The sequence below is a fragment of the Haliaeetus albicilla genome, chromosome 27 (assembly GCF_947461875.1).
Source record: "Haliaeetus albicilla chromosome 27, bHalAlb1.1, whole genome shotgun sequence".
NCBI classification, from domain to species: domain Eukaryota; kingdom Metazoa; phylum Chordata; class Aves; order Accipitriformes; family Accipitridae; genus Haliaeetus; species Haliaeetus albicilla.
The window spans coordinates 3,203,985-3,230,067 of NC_091509.1; the positions used below are offsets into that span (position 1 = coordinate 3,203,985).

Sequence of the window (26,083 nt, forward strand, 5' to 3'; positions counted from 1 at the left end):
GAAACAGCACAGGCAGCAGCACCCTCTCCAGCGTGCTGGCGTGAGCCCCAGCACGACCCAGCAGACGTGCCTGCAGGGCTGCTGAGACCTGGCTGTTCCCCCAGGTCACCTGGTAGACCACCATGACCGCCTGTTGGTCATTGAGCCAGCCAAGAGCATGGCATTTCCAACAGGACCACCTTGCTGAGAATTCAGCAAGAACAAACAATCTATATCATTTTGAGATGTCAAACTAGCAAGACACTGCTTCAGCTCTGAAGTACAGCTATCTAGAAAGTGTCAGAAATACATTCCCTGTACAAGAAGTGTTCTTTATATGGGCTACCACAATGAATGTAACATTCAAAATCATGGTGCTTCAATAACATGAGAAAGATTTCTGATTTAGAGAAGGGACAAGTTCACGGACACAACCCAAAAGCCTTGGTACAACAGCTGAACAAAAGAACAAGTTTCAGGATGTTCCAAGATGATTACATGCACTAAACTGCCAACTAAAGTCATTTTAGTAACTAAGCCTTAGCTACATTTACTTTTTTGCAAAAGGTTTGGCTGGAACAAGTTCTCAAGGGTTTTAAATGTCAGTTGGCTAACTGCCTCTCAAATCCTTCTAATACTTCAAAGCAGCACATGATAAATCTATTTTCTTAAACTCTCAAAGAGACTAACTTTAAGATAAAAACGCATCTCATGCAAAACCAGTTGCTTTCACAAGCAAAGGTAAGATACACAAGAGAAAAAACAGTATTCTGAATATACTATGCAAAACCTTTAAATCCAATTAGTAGCAAGGAAACATCAACATGACTAGCAACTTTTAAACATAGGGTGTGTTAAGACAACCGCAAAAAAACAGACTCAAGAACCTGACTGAAGAGGACTGCACAAATTAACTGAAAATTGTAGCACATCTGGGAAAGCGCCGACTCCTTCCTCCGGTGAGTGTACAGGCTAAGGTACAGAATTCAATACAAGTGTTCATCTAATAAAATCCTAATGTTAGTATTTACATTACACTTCCAACACACACACACACACACACACACACGCGCGCGCGCGCAAAACTCAAGTGGCATTCTCTACTACCAGGACATATTACGAAATAAATCTTCCTTTAAAAAAAAAAAAATATTTTTTTTAAATGCTATTCAAGTAGCTTACCCCTGTTTTCTCCCAGCAGACTCTACTACTTTTATGTTGAATACTCAAGCAAACTAGACACAAAGTGCTGTTTTTCTTTTCCATCAGTCCTTACCCCTAAAGAGTGTGTAGTGCATCCACTGTTTGATATAGATGCATTATGCTTCATACCAGTTTTAAAAAGCAGCCTTACTTCACGAAAAGTCTTGAAGTGGAAAAGGTTCATCCATCAAGATGGTTCTTAAATAATTAATGGATCATAATTCTTTACAGTCAGGAGCAATTAATTTTCTGTATTACAATCATGAGAATAAATCTGAAAAATCCATTCTAATGGCTCTGAATCTGAAGATAGTGTTGCAGCTGAATTTTTAATCTTAAAATACAGGAGCAATGAGGACTTCCGCTGTTTAAACATACAATCTTCTACCAAACAGAACAGCTTTACTGCATATTTAATAGGTAGAATGGTTTTTGCGAGACCACATGAGATTAAAGACAGCACTAGATACAGGAAATGCATTTCAAGTAGAAAAGTCCTTCCAAGATACTTCTTAACTGTATAGCTACAAAAATTCTTGAAATATCCTTTATGAAGCATACAAAATACTGCAGAAAAGCTTACTGCAAAAAGTAGTTTTACTTATATGTTTGCAAAGGGCTAAAAAACTGAGAAGAGTGTTAATGCAGAATCCAGCTCAATCCTACAGCAAGATTAGGATGCTTTTGCTCTCTTCTCTTGAACTAACTCCTGAATTATCCATCATGTACCCAGAACCTCTGCCTCAAAAGCCATCTGCTGTTAGCGGGGACTATCAATTTCTGCCCTCAAATAGAGTGCTCCAACCCTGATACCACCTTAAGTTTTTAATCTTTTAGAGAAGAGAAAAACCCTGTAAAATTAATAGAGCTCTTAGTAACACTAATAGTGACAATCTGTTAGAATTGAGAACATGGGAAAGGGGACAGGGACACAGACTACAAGTGAGTTTCCATCTCCAAACGCACCACAAAACAGTTAACAAGAGGAAAACACATACACATTCCCCTGCACTGCAGGCACTTTCAGAAGCTTTGTTAACAATCTCCACTTTGATTAAGTAAAATTTTAGCTACCCAGGCCGACTCACTTGTCCCAGAAGGGAGTCACACAGTAAACATCCTCAGCACACACCTATCAAAGGATGCGAGCCAGAACAAACTAGTAAGTTGGGAAAACCACACGGTGGGCCATTCTTCAAGCCTCCAGGTCTAACCGTATACCTCTCATTTAAAGAGCATGAGATATTAAAGCATCATCTATGTTGTCCTCAGGATAGGCAAACATGCTTCAGTGAAGATGCGGAACTACTTATTGATCGAGTCTAGCCCTGAAGCATGCCATCCCAGAAAGAACAGCAACATCTGTTGTAGCAAGGTCTACAGAGACTTAGGATTAACTCCATGCTTGAAATTCTGGTTGAATAATTCAGAGCTTAAGGAATTCCTCCTCAATCTTTTCAGATAGTCCTGAAGAGGGAAATAGCTGTGTTGCTGTTTCCAGGTAGGACAGACACCTAGCTCAGCACCTGGGGGAGCAGCAGACCAGCGCAAGGCAGACCCAGAGCATAGGCAACCAAGTCTGGTAACTCCTAATGACAGCTGGAAGCTCTACAGGTATCAAGTGTATATTTTTAGGGTTCAGGCCTTCAAGAATTTAACAGCCACAGGGCAGGCAGGAAGAGAAAGCCATCTCTAGTTTGTATTTTTCTCTACAGATGACTGGCTTAGCTCTGAGACATCTATTAGCACCATGGCAGCTGTGGAACTCCGAAATAAGAGAGCTTTGACTACATGACATGCAATTAGCATCCAGTCCTGCGACACCAGAAACTTCAAAAAAAGGCTAAGGTTAGACATTTGATTAGGCTGAACTACAGAAAAAAAATACAGTAAGCTTTGATACAGTAAGCTTTGGCAGGTACTACATCTCTAACATGACACCACGCTCCTAAGCAAAACAAAAATAACAGATACCTTCAACAAGTTACTATAGTCTATAGTGACAGTTAACTTCTAGGAGATGTCTGTACATCCTTTACTTAAACTAGAAACTAGCATGCTCAATGTCCCATGAGTAATGAGCTTTTGTGACGTATTACTTTCTGCCTGTGAGTGGAGAGCAAGTCTCTAGACCAGCTAAAATATGTCAGTCCTTTGGACGACGGACATCTGCTGCCCATAGTTAAAATAACTAAACACCCACATAGTCCACTGCATAACATAACGTAACAATGAAATCAGGACTAAGGCATTTCAGATATTTACAGAGCATCCGTGCAATTTCAATATACCTTCAGTGCTGGGAACTGCTGAACAAGTTGCAATGCCTCTTCAGCTCCAAGCCTTGGATTTGTCAGTGATGTAGGCATCGTTGACAAATCTGAAACTTGGAGAAAACCACCACATTGTTCCAAATCTGAGAAGCGTTTATGGAATGAATTCAAAGCTCTTGCTCCCATGCTGCAGAGATGTACCCTTACCAGCAGGGACTAGGACAGCAAACACCACCAGACAAGCAGCAAGGTTCTTGTGCAAAAAGCACTTGCACAATAGCAGTAACAGTACACGGAGACCTGGAACGTGAACTAATGCAGCTCAAGACTACTCCAGGACCTTCCTGTGACTAACAGCTGTCTGACAGCATGCCATAAAACACAGTGGACAAATGAAAGTACTGACAAAGCGGAGAACGACTCCGGTGCACCACACAGATAAATTTCAGGGATATTACCCCTTCATATCTACAACTGTCTATGGACAACAATTAACTTGACAAAGCATGCCAATGAGAGTGTCCAGAGACACATGAAAAAGTTTTATACTACATTCAAATGAGCTGATGCTACGAGACTGCAGACTGCTTTCTTCTTCTTAGTGGGCACTCAATCATTTGAATATACCACAGTAAAGCTGCATCATCAAAATAGGAACTTTCTGACATCTACTTTTACTATCCATTTACTCAAAAATAGTAATCTTCATCAGGCAAATTAGTAAGTGATCATCAGCTTTAAAAAAGTTTCAATTGTTTATGCAAACCTAACTACATTGCAGCACGTTCTGTTCACTGCAGCTCCTCTGACTTCAACCTGTGCTGTAACAATCAAGAATAAAATTTAGTCTGTACTCACTGACCATCAGACACCTGCTGGGAACCATGAAAATATAAGGAAACCACTCCAAAAAGATGAGGTTATGTAAATAACAAAACAACCCAACCACCCCATTGCTCTAGAACATTAATTATGCACACATAGGCAATGAATAATAGAAATAATTTAATAGAGATGTGACACAGTAAATCCACCTGAAACAATATGAAATATATGCAACCAGTGATCCCGAGGTACTAACTGAAAGCAGTATTTAAAAATAAAAATTAAATCTCAGAAAAAAACCCACCCCACTAACGGGGAAGTTTACCTAGGGAAGGCAGAAAAGCTTCTAAAAATTCAGTTTCAAGAAGGGTCTGGGCCTCTGCAGATGGGATTCTCTGCACAGAGACAGTACCAGACTTCTCTGTTATTACGTTAACCAATTACTTAATGTTATCTTTATGTACATAAAAGTACATCAGCTCTGACTAGATAATCTTCCCTTAACCTATGTCTGTTAAAATTGTGTGCCTACTACTTTTTACCCATTACCAGCTGCAGGTCATCTGTCTTGCACTTCAGGTATTTCCTGGTGTCTAAACCTCCAGCTAGCCTAAGTATTGCTCACTTGCCACAAATGAACTTAAATGGGTAAACTATGCTCAAAATATTACTAACTTTTATCCTGTGTTGTTTTTTGTTAATAATTAGTATATACTATTTCCTGCATTTGCTTATGCAAGAGAAATATTTTAAACTATTGACAGGATTAGGACTCAATGACAAGTCCACATACTTGACACAGATTGCTCAAAGACACAAAGTGGAAAATATGATAAAGAACATGAACAGGTTTCAGTGATCTGAGCCAGGGGAAAAAAAAAAAACAAACCCAAAAAAACCAACAAACCACCCCCCCCCCCCAAAAAAAACAACCCACACCCATTCTGAGCAGAAGAGAGGACTTCTTTGTGATAATTAAAACAGCTTCTACCAAGGCCATTACACAGCCTGATTTCTATTTTGACAAGTGGTTTGGTTATTTCTTTTTTTCTTCCTTTTTTTTTTTAATGTAATGGAGTTATAATCAGGAAAGTCCTATTTTACCAGTATGTTATCAAAAGCATTCCACTGCCTTTGAAACAGGTATTTCAAATTAGTAACATATCCAGTCTCTTCATTAATATAAAAAACCCCCACCACCTCCAAAAGTCTTACTTCCTCATATGAGAGCTATAATTTGCAACTTCACTCTTGCAGAGTCTGTTCCCTAACAAAAAAGGAAAATCAGGAGAACACACAAGTTAGTCTTCTTCCAAATTTCATAACATCTTTTAACTTTAATGGCAGCTGACCAAAATCTTCAGGACTGCTCCAGGCTAAAACCCATTCCTAATCCCTGTAACTTGCACCATAATTCCCACTTGAGGGCAATGCTGGGAGCAGCAGAAAATGCTGGGTCTGGTTAGCAGGCACTGGGACTGGTTTGTAAGCACCTCACATCAGAAGGACAATCGAATCTCGACCATACAAAGTGATAAATTTCATTCCCAGCCCATGCAGGAACCCAGTTACTAACTAACAAGTATATACACACTTCCACACACCCTCTGTGCTCCAGCTGCAGGGGTAACTAGCAATTTTATTCAAATATCTTCACAGGCAACAGTAACTGAGCAAGTCCTCTTTTAAGCAATGGTGAAATCAAACCTTTAGAATTACTGTCTAGTGCTATCTACATATTATTTCTTGAGGGGGAAAAGTGGTATTGCAACAGCACAAGGTAATTTTTTTTACTATTATTTTCACCCGTGATGTGGGGGAGGAGGGGGAAAAGATTAAGAGACATGTCTGTCTGGTCTGGAAAACAACAGATTCTCAAACATTTTATAATACTTTTGTACCACTACCAGGTAATGGAGCTACCGGTATTCTCTTAAGGCTTATCCTTATATCTAAAGAAGTTGACAGCATAGGTTTTATGATATAGAGCACACAGCTCCAACACATTTCCACCACTAAGGCAAAAATATCTATTCATACAGATAAGTAATGGTAGGAAGGTGCCAGGATGCCAAGAAAATCATCCTGCAACAACATGCATCTTTTCCTTAAGAGCTCAAAAGAAAACTGAAATTGGCAATAATACATCATACAGTAAAACTGAGTCTTCATTGAACTGAGTTCTCCTAGTTTCCATTAAATCATGATGCCAGGGCAAAGTTAGGACTCTCTAAGCCAGACTTGGACCCAGCATTAACAAAGCAAATGTACCTGAAATCTTTTGCAAAAGGTGAGAGGTTTATGTTTCTTGTTACCTTGAACATGTTTTCTAGTTGAGCTCCAAGAGCCAGGTTGAAGGGCTCTAACTTGCACCTGGTTAAGTTTGCCAGGTCCCCACCTGCTCTTCCAGCAGCAGACTTCCTCCCCAGAGACCTCCGAGAGATGGCAGTTCATGCCTAGTCAACAGATGGGAGGCAGAAGAGCATCTAGGCTCCGTTTTACACAACTCCAGATGTAAAGAGGTTATTTTGCAGTGGGTCTGGCATCCTACTCCTTCAGGAGCTGGCAAGCTTGTATTCCTCTTCTCTTCCCTCCCCACCACGAGCAGGCAGGGCACGTGCTGGAGCTGGGGCTCAGGACTCCAGCAACGCAGATCCAGTGCTCCACTGTGGCTGGTTGCACCTCTGCAGCCCAAGGGCTGACCGGGCACGTGTCTCCTCCTGGGTCATCCCGGACCACAGCCCTAAGCCCCAGCTCCCACCCAATCCAGCAGAGAGCAGAAGAAAACATCTAATGGAAAAGCAGCAAGTCAGCACCATGCTGCAACAAACAGCCTCTGCAGTCTTACTATGTGGGTCTACACAGACCCCAGAGATGTATCAGAACTGCTGATAAAAGCTCCATTTTAAACCTACAGCATTTCTTCAAGCAACACACAGGTGAAAATTACACTGGATCACCCCTGATTGCTGTGCAACCAGGTGAGGCCTAATCCAGGCTTCTCATGAATAAGAACTCAGGAGCTCAAGGAGGGCAGCACAATGTTTTGTCAATACTTACAGCTGTTTCCTCACAAGTGATTTTGTTGAATGACGACTAGTTAAGCTTGGCTACAGGTCAATTCATCTCACTTTCAGTATAGCTGGGTAGATGGGGGTAGCTGGATGGATGGGGGAACGTCTCAGAATACCAAATCAGAGGGACAAAACGCTTCTGCAGGAGCCACGAGACAGCTGCTGGGGCTGCTGAGTAATCTGCTACTGCGGAGCCGCCTTCACAGGCTTGATTTTCATTTTGATGTTAATTAGTAACCTTATCTAAAGAATATCTCAAGTTTTTCCTTTGCAAATTACGTGAACTAATAGATATATCCAGAAATATGAAAAGCAGGCTGAAGTTTACACCCGTGGTAATTGTAAGAGCCTTGAAATATTTTCGTTTTTATCATATTTTACATACATGTGAAAGGCTTTAGAAATAGAACAACTAAAATTGGAACAACACAGACCCCTGCAAAACTCAAATTAAAAAGAGTGAGCCAAGACAGCATATGCCCTTTCCAAGAGGAAGAGAATGCATTATAAATCTGGGAATAAAGCCACCTAACTCCTGGCAAGACAGCTCGGAGAAACAGATAATAAAACAAACCTACCAATACAGTCACAAGACATTTAAAGCTAGAATTAATGTATTCTTTATTCTTTATTAGAAATATAAATAGCTTTAGTTTGTGACAGATTTTTAAGTATTTCCTGTAGGAAGGGATTCAGCAGGCTTAACCTGCAATATCACAGCAAAAAAACCCCTCAGATATGAAGTTGCCTTTGACAGAAAGCAAAGGGCATTAAAAACTGGAAATAGCATCAAAAGCTGACCAACTGTCGAGGGACTAGCTACTGCACACCTCTAGCCTTACCAGCACCAAAAAGCAGGAGTATCTCCTCTCCCTCCCACACGGGCATCTCAGCAACTTCACTTGCCTCCACAGAAGACAAAATTGCTTGAAACAAGAACGCCCTCGCTGACCGCGAGGTTGACACCACTAGTTGCTGTTAAAGAAAGCCAGCAACCTTATTCGCATCACCTCCATTTACCTAAAGCAAGTGATTCACAGAGGAACCCCACACGATTGAAAAGGCACTAAAAACACAGCATGCATAACGTCATCCTTTACAGAGACACTATCAAGCCATTATTTACTAAGCTAATTAGCCAGCCACCCTTGCAGATAATGAGAATGCATTAAAGTATTTAAAATTCCAGCACAAGCCTGACACGTACAAAGTGGCTGCCCTTCTTCAAAAGAAAACGAATGTCAAAGGAAATAAACCATTTAGGAACAGTCAGCACATCTGAGGTGGAGCGGGAAGGTAGCTATCACCTATGGTAAGTGTCCAGAGAAAGGAAGTAAAGCAAAGCAGAGCGCTCTGGGATGCAGAGGTATTTCACGGTTTTATTGTATCAGCCTCTACTTTCAAAAAAAATCATTAGATAGATGACTTAAATTACCATTAGATAGATGATAAAGCAGCAGCTATTCAAAACAAACAGAATTAATGTACAGAACTGTACAATCTGGCACAAAAAAACCCAGGGAAATTGAATGTACTTAAGCTGACAGTGATCTAAAAAACCCAGCTGGTTAAATTCAGTTTTACACCAAGAAATAAGCTTTAACTGAACATACACTTCACTGCAGTCTAGTACTGAAATAACCCTTCCCTTTGCATAGGCACTGCTCCAGAAGCAGGTAATACAACTAAAGTCATAGAGCAAGTTTACAAAATGCATGAAACAAGTTAATCCATCTACTGGAAATAACACCAGGAATACTCCCAGGGGATAAGAGTTCCCTGTGTACTTGATATAGTCCTGCTCTTTCAAAAAGATTTCCTAAACTCCAGCTGAGAATACCCATAATTTTTAATTTTTTTGGGGGGAGGCCAGGGGGTCAGGGGGGGTGGAGTGTGAATGGGGTGGGTGCAGAGGAGAAGATGTTTCCACAGCACTACAAAACTGATTGAGGATAAAAAATTAGAGAAAGTTTCAAGATTACAGCACCTGTCACCAAAAAGCCAGTTTTACATTCTCTGTGAATAAGTCTTCATGATAGCGTATGGGGGAGTATCAGGACATGAAGATTTGCTGCTTAATTACTACCTTTTTCTCTACACACATATTCCTCATAAGATCTCCTCATTCATTTTAGTTGCAGTTCCCACGGTAGAGTCCCACAGCATCTGCATATACAGGAACAGCCTTTCTGGGTGAGAAAAGCTGTGTATGACAACAGAAGTGGGAGATGAGCAGAAGACCACTGTACCCAGGCAAGCCTGGGCAGCAATCTTACCCACAGCTACAAGAAAGCCAAGCCTACTTCAAACCAGCTCTCACAACACAACAACATAAACTTTTAAGTTTGTGAAGACCCTGCCTTCCTCAATTAAAAGATCCCGCAGGAAGAAAAGCAACCATCTTGTAGGCCATTAGCTCCAAAGGGGTCAACTGGTCAGGTGCAAGACAGAAGGGCTTTCAACTTTTTTCTTTTTTAAACATTTCAGTTATTTCTGCATTAACTTCTCATTTTCTCGGCTTTTTTCAGTCCAGTCACCTCTAGAATTGGGATTCTTTGACTCCTGGACAGGTGCCCAAAAACTCATTCTGCCTCTGAGGAAATTCACAATTTGGCATTTAAGGGGAACAGTATCAAATTATATAGCTGCAGTCTTACTTTGTACTTGACATCAGAGCTCTCATGTCACCTTCTTCCCCTGAAATGACTCAATAAAGACAGTCCTCAAAGGAGAGGTTCAAAGGCATAGCAGAGAAGAGCAAGCAAGCCCCATGTTACATTTTTTTCCCTACACAGTCCAAGAAGCTGACTGGTGAGGTGGGGAAGATACACACATAAATCCTTTGAAAAAAGGGAAATGAAACTGAAGCCACAGACACAGAAGCCACCTGGGCAATATAACACAGCTAGCTGCTCAACCTCTACAAGTAGAATTAATTGCTGGGGTTTAGTTCAGATGTTTTGAATAAAATTAATGCATACTTAAAAGTAATGTACAGTATTAGATTAAAAAACATGGGGACAGAATGCAAATGGAAGTATATGACTTGGGCCACCACTGACATTCACAGCTGTAATTCAACTGCTGGGAAGCTTGAAAAGGAGAAACATCCATCAAGACCTTCCAACACTAGATACAGGACAGACTGTGTGTGCTATAAACAAGTCCCAGAGTTACCTTCCTACTCAGGAAACAGGATTTTTTTAAAAAACATCATATACCAGTGTTGCTAATTAACATCTCGAATGAACCTGAAACATGTCAATACAAATGGTCACAAGTTGATACCAGGAAAGAAAAAGAAATTTCAAAATATAGATAAGTCTCAAGCACATAATGAGGGGTATCTTAAAGACGACACAGGAAGGTAACTTCAGCATCTCCAGCGTTTAATATTTCTGTGTGTATTTATTTTAATTTTGAAAGAAATTATGCAACTACATTCATACATCAAGACAACATAAAAAAATTAACAGTACCAGAATTAGTTGAAGTCTTGAATAGTTTAAGAACAAATGCCCTTACTCCCCCAAACTGCCCCTATGTGCAGCCTCACACTACATGGACAAATCTCAATCTGTCAGTTATTAAAAAAAAAAAACCACAAACAAACAACAAAAAACCCCCCAACAACCCAGAACAAAAACAAACAAAAAACCCAAACCATAAAAAAACCCCACAACACACCACACAAAACCCCACAAAACTAAAAGGTGCCTGCCTCACTAGTAGGTGGGAACCTTAGTCTGAAATTCAATCAACTTAACACAAAGGCAATAAAAGGTAATTTTTTTCTTTTTTAAGGAGTCCATCTTTTAAATATAAAACCAAAATATACTCCCTAAAATGCAGCAGATGAAAGGCAAGCTAGAAGGAAAATCTGAAGCAGGCAAGGAGCAGAGAGGACTAGGCGGCCAGAGAACCCCCCCACCAAGGGCACGCGCCTGCTGCCTGAACACCTTAGCCTAGCAGAGCTGGTAAATCACTCTGCAACCACCAAGACTAACTTGTTTACATCCACAAGAACTGTACCTCATCTCTCTCCAGTTATTTCACTGCACACTCCCACATCACCTGCGTTTCCTTTGCTCCACAGAAATAGTTAGTTCTCAAGATACCATACCTACAAAGTGAAACAGTTTCTAAACCAAGAACCTTTTGTTTTCAAAGCTTCCCTCCCCCCCATCCCCCCCAATAGCTACCAGGCTTCATTTTCCAAGTTCTTTCCGCAGGTTTCATAAAGTAACTGATCATGTCAATTCAAGTTATCATATTCAGTAAACCACAGATGACAGCACCTCAGGCATACAGAAGAGATTCTGAGCTGAGAAGCAGTTTTTTCTTCTGGCCACATATGGCAGCAGTAAAGCACCCAATGAATAGCAAAAACTTTTTTTCTTGACAGTCAGAGGTTAACATATATGCAGTACAAGTCAATAATCCACAAATGGCTGCACATCACACAACATTTGCGTTCAACCTGAAACATACAAACGTTAAAGAAAAATACACTCAATTTATGAAAGACATAGTTATTGTGAAAACAAGCTCAGAACCATGTGACCTTGCCTTTTCACTGACTACTGCTAATTTTGCAAATGCCCTGGTTTTCCCCTTATGGCCTGATGCCCACAGAAAACTTTTTTTAACTGGTGCTGAGGAAACCGCATCTTTTAGCACACTTTGCAAGGAAGTTCTTGGCCTGAAATCCTGTATGTTTGCTGCTGTTATTGTAAAGAAACCACTCTTTCAGAGTGCCAATTCAGCAAGAATAATTTTTGAGTATACAGTCTCCAAAGTCATGAAGTAAGTCTTTTCAAATAGCTTTCAGCAGAAATTTTTTTTAATGCTGGCATATACAAGTTGTCTCTGCTCGGTTTCTCCTCTGCCCATTTACTTCTAACTCACTCCTGTCCCTCCTGCTGAAGAAACATGTCCCTGCGCAGACCAGAAGGAAGCCAAAATTTTCTCCTCAACAGCTTTCCAAGATACAGCTTAACCCTCATCCTTTCCTCAGACATCAGAAGGATTAAGTCATTCTTCCACCTCTATTTACATTCAAGAGGGCTGCCACTACTTGGATATGCCACAAACATTAATTATTCTGTATTGATTCAGTTGACTTTCTGGGACAAAGTAGGTCTAAAGCTCCAGGACACATTACAAGCATTACAGAACATCAGCTTTCTTACACAGGATAAAACAGGTTAAGCACAGAGCACGGTCTAGGTATTAAACACCACATCTAGAACAGAAATTCTGGGTTCTCATCAAGACCTCTGCTGCTTGCATCGGGATCTATAAAAAAGGTGAAAAGGTATTGGAAAGCAAAAAAAAAAAAGAGCACAACAGGTTTTGCATATCACCAGAGAACTGGAGAGGATATAAGCGGTACCAGACAATAACAGACACACGTGCGTACACAGACAGCGACTGTCCTCATTCTCTCACTTCATTGTCTTCTGAATCCCATCTTGCAGAAAGATAGGAACTTAACGCAGAGTTTGTATTAGGTCAAGGCTGAAGAAAAAAGGGGAAGTCCAGGACTTGAGATGCAAGTATTTTGTTGTAATGCAAGAAGTGTAGTATTCCAACTTTGTAATAATTCCATCATCCCTTTCCTCCAACAAGAAAAATTCAAAAGCCCAGTTGTGTGTGTAATACTTCTGCACACTGAGAGCATGATCCTGCTGGAGGCTAAAAGACTGTTTATCCACAGATCAGTAGTCAATTGTGCAAACTTATATGCTCTGTTCCATCTATACTCCTCGATTTTGGCGTTGAGAGAGTACTCAAGTATCACCAAATGAGCTTCATTAGGGGTGACTAAATATTTAATCTTATGTGGGCAGATGGAGTTAAAATATTTTCCTACAAAACGGTAGAATTCAAATCAATTAAGTCACAAACCACAGAATTTTAAAGCAGAATCCATGCATAGCATTATAGCATATTTATGTAAAATGGTTTACAGCTCAACAAAAGTAAAATGCTGCTAAATGCCAACTGCCATATCACAAACAAGCATGCACACATTATTTCAGGTCTTCCTTCCACCAATCTTAAATGTTATTTGATCAACATTACAATAAGAAAGGTCTGGATTTATAATGTAATATTAGAAGATATTAGATATGTGTTAATATTGGAGATAGATTTATGTCTAACAAGAAAGGAAAAATAGATATTTCATCAATACAAACCTTTAAAAAAACCTAAAGGGATGTGGAAGGAAAGGAGGGATTGGGTAAGATGGAAGCCTTCACTGCCATACAAGGTATCTACAGGACTCAGTTGTCCAGTTTAGAGATAGCATTAGATTTCAATTCTGCTGCACGCTTGAGCGGAGTAAGCATCCTAAGTGAGGGCAGCAACCTTCCTTCTTTTACATATATTAAGAGTCTACAATCAAAATGCTGAAAAGCATGGAAAGACTGCAAGGTTGAGTACTGCTGTACAAGACAATGAAGACTAAGTCCCAGCTACTGTTAAATCTATTCAATTTAAGAGTTGTTACTAGCAATTTTGTGCCAAACAAGCAGCAAAGGCTGAAGGTAGGGGATGGAGAAGAGCAATGATTTAAGATTTAAATAGACTGTTAAGTTTGTGCTGGAACTAGACTTCAAGTGCAAATGTTGAGCTTTGTTGGGTTTCTTTAAGTAGGCATTAAGGCAGCCATATGCTTCCTTAAAGAAATGCCTTCTCACTGCACAGCACAAATGCTGCCCTGGGCCTGAAAAAGTATTCAGGACTTTCAAGTTTTGCCACTAGCATAAACGAATTGGTAGCCTCAGCTGAGGCTGGCTGCACTGATGTTTACCACCAGCCATGATGAAACAACTGGAGCCCAGATGTGCTGCCCTTCCTCCCCTCTGAGGCCAAGCATGCTCATCGCAGCAGTTATTTGGGATCTCTAAACCAGCAATTCCACATGCACATCAGGATGAGCTCAGAGTAACTGCTGGGATGACAGGGAGCTCTGAAAAACTTTAAAAGCCAAAGCTCACGAAGCTGATAAAGCTTTGCATGAGCTGGCTTCCATTTATTTCCATTGGCCCTTGTGTTACTACCAAAGAAAAAAAGTTCCCAGAATGTCTTCTGAAAACATATCCCATGCTAAGTCCCAAACCTGGATGATGTTGGGTAAGCAACCTGAAAGCTTCTTTCTGTGGCCCAAAATCAGGCTTCACTCCAAGTATGCTGAATTATTTACTCTATGTCAGCCTGTAAGCATTAAACTTAAAAACTCTATCACTTCAGAAACATTTTGTTTTTAAAAGCAGCATCTTTGTCAAACTGATAATGTCTATGGAAATTAGTGCCCAGCATAACAGCATAGCTCTCTTCACTGAACAGCAAGTCCATGACAGGAAAATCCATCCAGGCTTTCAAACCATGTCCATCACATCAGCGTTCAAGCATCTTAAACTGACAGAAACAATATTAAAAAAGAAAGTGTAGATTATCTCAAGGCAGAATTTTTATCAGCATCTTTATCATAAATACAGATCAGTCTGCCATTTTAATTCACATCTATTTCCACAGAAATAGTTGCTTTCATTAAAAGGACTATGCAAGAGCCCTATCAAATATATAGAAGCTTGCTGTAAATAAGTTTTACAGTTATGTGAAAATTCAGATGCTTTCCTTTCCACGCTCGGATCCTTGATGGGAATACAAAGCTGTGGATGAACATTATTAATAGGCAAATTCATAATGAAAACACATCTCACAAGTGTCAGGAGTAGAAATAGCCTTCGCTGGTAGTTCTGAAGATGAAATTATTTCTCTCAAAAGATACTAAGCAGATAAGGAAGGCACTTTCTTGCCCGTTCATTTACAAGCATTAGAGATGCTCAAAGAAGCTTAGGGAAGAAAAGCAAAATAGTGCAATTAAGATTGAGGAAACAGTACTTGTTTGAAGTAGTACATTTCCATAAGCACATCAAACACAGAAACAGGGTGCAAACCAAGCATTTAGCAAGTTATGAGACCACTGAGTCTAAAACCAGAAGTGTTGAGACCTACTTCAGATATACTGAGAGCTAAACCACACTGGCCAGCATGCAAGAATTCCTACTAGGCAGTGTAGTGCAGCAACCTGGGGTTCAACCACCTCACTTACCTTCAAGTTGTGCTGTACAACTGTAAATTACATTAAAATCTAACACTGAAAGAAATACAACCCTCGCAGCCCCAAACACACCCACCTATGGTACTCAACCACTTGAGGCCAAACAGAAGATGGAAACGGGGAGGGGGGGGAGGAGGATGGGGACAGGACAACGACTGAATCAGCTGAAATAATTCATGCCTGGAATGAAACAAGCCTCCAGTGGTTTTTCGCCATTTGCTGCCGAGCACCTCTAATGCAAGCCAGACAGTCAAGGACACAGTCCGAATGTTAATATGAAAGCATTAAAATTCCCATTGAAATAGGACATGTCAAGCTACTTTATGTAACATGATTTATAATTTCCAAATGTAGTAACAAGGGATTTTATTGTACAAGAGCATGTTGTACACAATGGGGCTCTGGATTCGCATTCCACACTAGCCAATCTAGAATTTCCAAAGGTTTATGCTAGTACATGTTCAAGTTACTGGTATGTGTATGAAAGGCTAGCTATATGCATTAGAAATTGATGGGGTACAGAACAGACTTAAAATGAGAGCTCTCTGCACATTTCTCTGCATACTAAACAGAACTGGACACCTCTGATCACTGCTGCTGAATGGCTCCAAAACAGTGCTTATGGACAGAAGCTGAACTGTCCCCATCCCACAGGGCACTTGCATCAGGCAGTAAAAATGGACTTTCAAAAGCTTCAGAAGTTTTTATTTCCAGTCTTGCATGTCAATTGGGTAACTGATGTCTTCCACAAGTTCAATGTAGACAAACCGAGAGCAGACTGGAAACTTGTGGTTAAGTTTCCAGCGAATGGCCTGCACTTTCTAAGCCACTAAACCCCAACTTCAAAACCCCAACCTCAAAAACCATGATCTCTTATGTTTACTATATTTAACACAGCAGCTAAAAATCAAGGCAAGCTGCCCAAGTTCTGTGCTAACAACACCCATGGAGAGTTACAGCACAGAGCCCATACTCTGTCATGACTTCAAGTTTGTGGATTTTTGTGCCTGTAGACACATTTTCTTACCTCTCCATTCTACATACCAACTTCTCAGAAATGCTTAAGTATTTCAGCTCTATCAGCCCACTGTTCTTTATTTATGCATTCACTTTAAGTAGTTTAGACAATGTAACCGCAATGAAAACTACATGTATAAATTTGAGGCAGAGTTGACTAGTACAGTACAGAAAAGCAGAGACATTGACAAGAATTGTACCTGCTCCCTACACTGGGAGAGGTATCAGACCAACTGCTAGTGTGGCAGTATCCCAGGAAACACTGGGATAAATTGGGAGTAGTATCAAAAAAATATTCTGCTTCATACTTTTTTATTTGGAGCAAACTATAACCAGTCAATGTCTACACACACAAGATGATGGAGTTAGACACAAAAGACTGTTTCTGTTGTATTTTGTTATATGGCTGCACTTAGGATCCTAGCTTTCTTACTACCTTCTTCATTGGTGTACTATTAATCTTGAACCTCATTCAAGCAGATACTTTGTTCTGTCCTCTTCCCCTGCCTAAGCCTGGTATCCATGTCCAACTAAACTCAAATACGCTTTGAAATTTTTTCATTTAATTAGTAAAAATACACACCAAGAATGCCTGACTGCAACAGACCACACAAAGATCTGCACCTTGCCGTCAATTAGATATATTACAAACTTAGCTGTGATTGATGTGGTCAATTTATTGCATTCCAGGCAATTGATCCCAGATCCAAGACCTTGGACTACTCTGCTTTTACAACACTAGTCAGAATCAATAATCTTTAGGCCTTGCTGTTCTTGCTCTGCCATTCAGCACTAGCAGTAAGAATTCAGCTTACTCCAAGTAATAAAAATCAAATGCATATAGACATTCATGTTTGCTATTTCAATCCACGAGCTATCTGCAATGCAAGTTTAAAAAGGAAAAATATATTCTGTTGGAATCATGAGAATTGAGCAAAAGCCAGAACGGAAACCAGCTCTCCCTAGGCAAAGTGGAAGATGGGGTGGGGGGGGTGGGGAAGCTAAAGAATCAGATGCTACAATTAAGGGATGAACAGCTGGCATTTTAAGGAATGTGGCTTATAAACCAAGAGGCTGGGTAATAAAATGGCAGATGAAGTTCAGTGGACATAGGTAATAAGTGATGCACAAGGGAAAGACCATCTAACTTCACATTCACAGAAACAGACTTCTCCCTCTATGACTCAGAAGCTAAATCTTGATGGCAGCAGTTTCATCAAGATACCACCTCAGTGTTCAGCAGCTATCAGAAAGCAAATCAAGTGTTAGGCGTTATTAGTACAGAACTACAGAACAAAAGCAGAAGATACCATGACACTGCTTGAATCCTGAATGGCAGATGCAGTTCTGGTCCCCAAATCGCAAAGAGACTCTGAACATCCAGACAAGGCACAGGAGGAGATCGCAGAATGTGTCTACACCAGCATTTTGGCTCAGATCAGAAGTGCACTTTAGAAACTCATCTCCCGTTCACTGCCACTTCCCACACTGTGATTCTCCTCTCAGAGCCTTCTTGGCCCACGTGAGCTGGATTCTCTGAGTGAATCTAAACAAGGAGACAGCCACTATCACAGCAAATGCTAACTAGCACCCAGTCCACAGGATTAGGCTAAAATCATCTGATGAAATATTCTGTGAAATGCAGATAAGCCCAGGCATCAAGCCCTAATTCACTTTACAAACCCCCTCAGAATCCACCATGCTATTTGATAATGAGGGCACAGCCAAAGCTGAGAAGAGGTGTTGAATATCTTGTTCATGGCAAACACCTAATAAAACTAGGACACTTCATTCTGGGGAAGATAAGACTCAAGTCTCCTACACAATATGGCTCTGAAACAACCTAAGTGGCATAGAACAGGATGAGCAAGGAGTAACTGCTCAGAGTCTTTTCCTAAACGTGATGGAGGAAACACCCAGCAGAACAGGCAGGTCATCCTACTTCAAAACAAAAGGAGATGTTTCTTCACATAGCACCTGTTTAAGCAGGAGAAATCCTTGCTAATGAAGATTATGGATGCTGTAGTTTATAAGGGTTCAGAAAGAAACTATACAGAGTCATTGGGGAAAAGTCTATGAAGAGCCATTAAATGCAGTCAGCAACACCAGCTCTGGAAGTATCCAAGCTGCAGACACTAGCACTTGGGGAATACTTCAGGTAAGTAAAACTACACACCTCCCTTGTTACTGTCCTCTTTCTTGTAGGATCCACTACTGACCACTGTCAAGACAGGATACTGGCCTTCATGTACAAAATTTAGTCTGACCAAGTTGGACTACTCTTGAAAATGGAAAGACAGGTGTGCTAGATGGAAAAAGGAAATAAAACGCAATTTTATCTAATTTTAACCAAGTTAGGAAAAGGGTATAGAAACTTCTGTAACAAACTACTGAGCAAGCAAATCTCGCCCTTCTTTTAGGGGCATAATCACAGGCTTCATCACCGTGCCAGCAGATGCAGCAGGGGTCAAGAGATCCTGCAATTCCATTTATTACTGAAAACTGTTATTCAGATGGAAACTTCTGCCACACATTGCAACACAGCCTGCAATGTTTGCAGACTTACAGACCCTTGGGGACAGGCCCAGAGAGACAGTTAAACTATGGGTCCAAAACACTAAACTTTGAGTTATAAACTGTCTAGGAAACAGCCTATTTATTGCAAGAGATCTGAAAGAAAACCCAAAAGCTAGAGGAAGTCACTAAAACAGAAGTCATTTAAAACTAAAAGGGAATCTGCCTAGAGACATTCCTATGCTTCAACCTTTCCAATATATTCTTCATCCAATCTTCTCTCTGAATTTTTACACTTGGCCAATAAATACCTCTTATTCCAGCACTCACATAGGATTTATGATGCACTGCAAGTGCTGTGCAATTAACAGATTTAATGCCTGATTCATTTCCTTCTTCAAAGGGAGACTGGAGAAAAGCACAACAGGAGATGGCTGGGTACTGTAGCTGTGGGTATATCATACATATACATGATATGACATTTCCTCTACCACTACTATAAGTCAGCACATCGTCACTCTTCCTGTAGATGTATCGAACCTTTTTCACTGTTTAGATTCCCAACTATTATTCATTCTTCAGCTTAATCATTGAGGGGGGGGGTTCTACCCTCAGTATGGGTTTTTACACATCATCCCACATTTCACCATAATTTATCAATTGCTTTTTCCACTCCGTTTCACTGAATTCCTAATCTCATATCCCCAACTACACTGTCTACAATCATAACATAGAAGTGACTTTAAAGAATTCAGTATGCTCCACTAATTTCACAATGTGTTAAAAGAGATAACAGAGAGAATACATTCTTTCCATCTCAGTGTGATTACTTTAACTTGCATATCAGAGACAACAGTACACAGCCGAGAAGGAGGCTAGGCATTTCTGCCAATGGAAGCCAAAGCTCTGCAGTCTTACACAGGTATTGACCAACTTTCAATGAGAAATGCAACCAACTCTTACGTGCAAGACCGAGCATTTACCTCTTCCACATTTTTGATTAGCATTTTGTGGATGTTTTATTCTGAATCATGCGGATAGGGCTTCATCCAATCCAGCAGCACATGTGTTTGAGGGATTATTACAGATGCATCATATACTAATAAAACACCCTGCTCTGAAAGGAAGTTTAAATGGCACAACTTAGCGTCTTGCTTCCCAGCTGCAGTCTTAAGTTCTATATAATGTCAATGCTGAACGCAAGCTACTTTCACAAGCAATTAAGACAGACTACATGAAGTACCTAGCTCAGCCCGCAGGCTATATAAGACTTGGCTTTCAGTTTTGTTCAATTACTTTGTCCTTGTCTTTCATAAACAGAAATCCTTGTTTTACTTTCTCTCTACCACACACTGCACCTGCTCTCCAAATTATACCACCCTAATCTGCACATGGCAGCCTTTGGACCAGTTTTACTCTACACTGAAGTAGTTTTTGCCAAAAGATTTGGAGGTAAGGTACATAACAGTGATGTTCCTAAATAAATTCTACTGTCTAAAAAAAAGTATCTCTGAACTAAGTTTCAACTCACACTCAAAAGCATAAATAAGACTTCACCTCATCCCATTAAGATTTCTTCAGACAATTTTACTTGCTGCAGTGCTACAAGCCACATAAGTTTGCTTAAGTTGTTGCCATTGCTGCAACTTTATTTCTGAAATAAACTTTAACAGTATTGAAGTTTAAAGACTAGACATAGTCTAAATCTTATGATATCCTAACCTTATCTCTCAACACAGCAAGAGCTATTCAGATTAAAACCTACCGGGATAAGAACAAAGAGGCAACAGAGGGAAGTCCAATATTGTATCATTATGCCCTCAAATGCAGAAGCTCATTCATATGACATGACACTTACTCCAACCATAGAAACACTCTCAGGCTTCCGATCCTGTGTGCGCATTAGATACCTAAGCACTGGCAAAACACTCCTTGGAGTCTAATATTTGTACCAAACTGTTCTCAGGATTTCTTACTAAATATTTAACTTCATACATCACCTCTACTCAAACTGAGCAGCAACAGTAATTAACTTGATTCTGAGAATCTATGCCTTTAGCTGAAAAGATGACACAGTTAAACATTCCAAGCTTTAACAGAAGTGAAGAAGTACTACTTTTTCCATAAGTCAAGTTACCTTATGTAAGCCAAGGCAGAAAAACAGACTAGTTCTATTGAATTTCTCCACAAACCAATATTAACAGTCATAAAAACAGTGCCAAAGGGTTAACACTTTATGATGATAATAATAAATAGTGTCTTCTTTGCTTGGAAGACTAGAGATCAATTTTAAGATAAGTATCATTCATGATTTATGTTTTATCCTGCCTCCTGACAAACATTTCAGGACTACTCGTTACTGTTCAAATTCTGTTCGGGAACAAAACAAGCCAACTTGAAGACACACAGCTTTGATTCCACATTTTAGATAATCACATGGAGTTAAAAACCACACAAACTAAACAAACAGAACAGAAGATACTCACATTCCCCATGTATTCTGAAAGTAGATCCTGCAAGGCCTGTCGCACTGCATTACACTCGGCAACTATACGTTCCCGTCGGTCATCACGTGTGCAGGATGAATCAGCCATCAGGGCTGCTCCACTAATGATGCTCTCCAGGCGTTCTTCCAGGGAAGGCCTAAAACGTTCTTCACTGAAGGTCGATGGATCCACAATAATTTGTTTCTAGTAAAATAAAGGTTTTTAGAAATTAGTAATCAGACCAAGCAGTAAGTTACTGTTAAGTCATCAACACAACCAACATCTACAGCAAACCCCTGATCAGGCATAAAAGGCAAACACCACACAATTTTGGCACCGAGGTTGATTTTCATGAGTAGTTTTGTAAAATTACTAAAAGGCTCCCCAGCAGATTACATTGCTAGTCATTTCTTGTGCTGCTTTGACAGCTAAACAAAACTTGGCCACAGGAAGCCAAATGAATGGCAAAAATCAAACGTGCCAGCACAAATATGGTTCAAAGTACAGAACTCGTCTTAACTAGATGTCAATCCGGACATGCCTTCACTAGTTAACTTGTCAGATACAATTATCCCATCATGAACAAAAAAACCAAGGAAAACAAACATCCAAAATTAGCCCTATATATAGTGCTCTGTTGTCCTAGTTTATCCAGTCTTTCTTCTCTTCACCATTATGCAGGTAAATACAACAGTATTCTCAGAAGTTCTCGAAGTGAAACATCAACACAAATGTTTCAAACAGCACAGAAATCAATTTCTTCACGGCAGAAAATGATCACAGGTTTCTCTTGACAGAGTATTAGTAAGCACAGCTCATACTGAGAAACTTAAGGCTGAAACAGCAGTACTGATGTATCTGCTTTTCAAGGGGCCAATATCACCAAACATAGAAGTTCACCAGGAAGAAGCAGTGTTGTATTGTCCTGGTTTAACCCCGGCTGGCAACTAAGCCCCACACAGCCACTCGCTCACTCCCCCCTGGTGGGATGAGGGAGAGAGTCAGAAGAATAAAAGTAAGAAAACTCGTGGGCTGAGATAAAGACAGTTTAATAGGTAAAGCAAAAGCCGTGCACACGAGCAAAGCTAAACAAGGAATTCATTCACCACTTCCCATGGGCAGGCAGGTGTTCAGCCATCTCCAGGAAAGCAGGGCTCCAGCACGTGTAATGGTTACTTGGGGAGACAAATGCCATGACTCCGAACATCCCCCCCCCTTTTTTCTTCTCCCCCCAGCTTTACATGCTGAGCATGACATCATATGGCATGGAATATCCCTTGGGTCAGTGGGGGTCAGCTGTCCCAGCTGTGTCCCCTCCCAACTTCTTGTGCCCCCCCCAGCCTACCCCCTGGTGGGGTGGGGTGAGAAGCAGAAAAGGCCTTGACTCTGTGTAAGCACTGCTCAGCAGTAACGAAAACATCCCTGTGTTATCAACACTGTTTCCAGCACAAATCCAAAACACAGCCCCATACCAGCTACTATGAAGAAAATTAACTCTATCCCAGCCAAAACCAGTACAAGTATTTATCACCTTGTGAGTACTTTCAGGTGATTTATTTAAACAGGTTTGCAATTTATTAATGAAAAATTATTTGGCCATTTCAAGATTTGGTGGTTTGTTTAGGATTTGGGCGGGTTTTCTTCCACTACAGGGGCAGGAGGGAAGGATGTTGCTAACTCTTTATAAAAGAAGCCCCAACATTTTTTAAAACGGGAGTTTTTGCAATCACTTTGTACGCCAGCTAACTTCAACAGCAACGTCACAACCACTACTTCTCCCGCCAGCCAGCACATTTCATCTCCCTATGGAGTAACCACACAACCTTTGCAGAGGATTAGAACATGACACACATTCTCCAACACGCTCCTCACTGTTCCTGAAACTGTTAGCCGTATGGATAATACAGTAGTATGCTACAACTCCAGAACTGCACCATCAAAACCAGACATAATGATTATCTTGTTATCTTCTGGTAGCCATTTAATATTTTTACCATCACAGTAAAAACACTGGAGTATTTGGGGGCATGTGCATGCAAAGCCTCTATTGCAAGAGCACAATAATACTTAAACATTAGCAGGAAATGAAGTGCAGGGATAACATCTGCCAAGAACCTGAACACATTTGTTTTGTCAGTCTCCTTTGGCAGGAATGAGATGACAAAGCTATTGCACACAACGCACATTGAAGCTGGCCTGCTGAACAAGCCCTGCTGCTATTAGAGAGCCTCACAAAGTGGAACTAAAAGCTCAAAAGCTCCATGTGAACCGCAACACTCAAAAAAAGTCTCCGGCCATATATTAGAAAGTTCATATAGTAAAATATGGCCATGTATCAAAAACTGCATTAAATGGTTTGAGCTAGATTAGCCAATCCATGAACCTGAACTGAATCGCCTCTTCAGTTCTACATACCCAAGTCAGTCCCTAACATCGTGTGCTGTTAGAGGACCTGCCTTCCCCTCCCACAGATACCTGCTCAAACCTGCAAACCCTTGGGTGCTAACCTGAGGCACACTCTTAAGACTTACATAGCTGAACATACAACTGATAGAATTTAAGAAAAGCAGAATTAAAACTGAAATCACAGTCAAAGATCAAGACAACCACAACATTCTCTTGTTACCCAAGAGATCACAAAGAAAGGCTTCACACCAGACACAGGGAAAACTCAAACAGTACTTTATCCTGGTAAAAGAAACATGGCAGAGAAAGTAACGTAGGGGAGGAACAAGAGTGGCAAGAGCAAAAAGGAGAAGGTGAGCAATATCTGGCAAAACCAAGAGTTAAACACCTTTGAGTGATGGCTTTGCAATATTAAATAAAGTTTTAGAGGTAAGTTAGTGCCAAGGTGTTTAAAATTCAGAGGCTGAATCAGTGGTAGACACAGAATACTGGCTTCAAAAAGAAAGTGTTCTCAGTAAAAATGCATGGCTATCCTCAGTAACTTACTGAATGCAAGATAAAGAATATGACAGATCAGTACAACACATCAGTGTGAAATGACTTCATTCCCAACCAAAGATCATATTAAACTTCCCACTTCATGTTCCTCTCAATAGGTAGTTTGGGCAATTCCAAATACATTATTCACTTTTAATAAGTAATTTCTGTCACCTACAAGAATACATTACATATATATATTATGAAATAATCAATTTCAAATAAACCAAGGCCTTACATCTAATGTAGCAGTAGGCTAACTGCTATTTCAGAGCTAGTTTAACTTGACAGCCTTCAATCACCAAGAACCACATATATAACTTTCTATATTTCCATGAATCCTAGTTTGGAAAAAGACTTTTTTAAAAATAAAAGCTTACTTTATCTGGGACTTGCTCTATTTCAGTAGAAAATGATCTTTCAGGCAATATAAATAAAAGCAAGCTGTTGCTAGTAAATGAGGTGAACAAATACAAGAGTTGGAGTTACTACTTCTTTCACACAAAGGGTTCAAAACTTACATCAAAGTTGTTCAGAGCATAAGCCAGCTCTCCACCTCCACCCTGCTGCTGGGCAGCGTCATCTGATGCAGTTGCTTGAGCTGCGTTTGAGATGCCTGTGACCGCCTGCTGAAGCTGTTTGTAGATCAAGTCCCTGTTAGCTTTGTAAGCAGCTACATCAGGGTGCTGCAGACAGGCCTGGGATGCTGTATAAAGAATGGGAACGTTCTTCTGCAGAATTCCTCTGGCTGCTGCCATTTGATCGCGGTGACCCACATCTTTCAATTCCTATTAGGAAAATTAAAGGGGAGAAAAAAAAAGCAGCATTTGAGAACATTCCCCACATTTAACATGCATACACTGTCTCCCTGCATCTTCAAAAGACAGACACGTTCTTTGCCTAGTATGCTCAAATCTAACTATCTTCTGATTGAGTATCCCTACTCTTAAGGGCTCAACTAATTTCAAAACACAACAGCTTCATGAAGACAAAAGAAAGAAATACTGTAGGGCAATTCACAACTCCACAATTCAAAATCTAAGGTTGGATTTTTGCTCCTCTCCACAGTAGAGGACTAATATTTTGAAAGCCAGTAACACCTATAAATCAGGAGGACACAGAAGTTGCGAGCACACATTTTTCTCCCCACTCCATCCAGTTTGCATTACATCTAAAAAAAAAGTCATAAAGAAAACTAAATCCTCAAAACAGAATACCTTACATTTTTAGATAACTTAAGAACCAAGCTAATTTTTAACTATGAAACAAACAAGAGGCTTCCCCTACAATCCTGTCTTGCACTTGCACATGAGAAGCAAGATCTTCTTTAATTTAAACTTCAAGACTCACAACCAGAATGTTTTCTTTAGTCACACCTAGAAGATGGAGTTTACTCTCCTCAACTCAGGTACTTAATTTCAGAAGAACAACTATATCATCTCATTCAACTTCTTGTTCATCTCCAATGAGACGAGATTAATCCAATGACTGTAATTACCACTAATTTAAGATTAGCAAGCAAGTCCATATGTCTTTTCCCAAACGCTCACTGCTGCAATTCTCTAAAGCACCATCACCTCCGCTTTGGAATAGAAGCACTATGATTAGATAAAGCTTCTGAGTCCAGCACAAGCA

At 40.3% G+C, this 26,083-nt stretch overlaps 1 protein-coding gene across 2 annotated transcripts in view; it reads right to left on the reverse strand.

Moving 5' to 3' along the window:
* Positions 1 to 26,083, reverse strand: part of CTNNA1 (catenin alpha 1) — a 120,193-nt gene that overhangs the window by 65,883 nt on the left and 28,227 nt on the right. For both annotated transcript variants that reach the window (XM_069772639.1, XM_069772640.1), the window contains exons 6-7: positions 24,970 to 25,236; positions 21,506 to 21,709 (exon numbers count right to left, since the gene is read on the reverse strand). In XM_069772639.1, the coding sequence (XP_069628740.1) occupies positions 21,506 to 21,709; positions 24,970 to 25,236 (471 nt within the window). The remainder of the gene's footprint in view (positions 1 to 21,505; positions 21,710 to 24,969; positions 25,237 to 26,083) is intronic.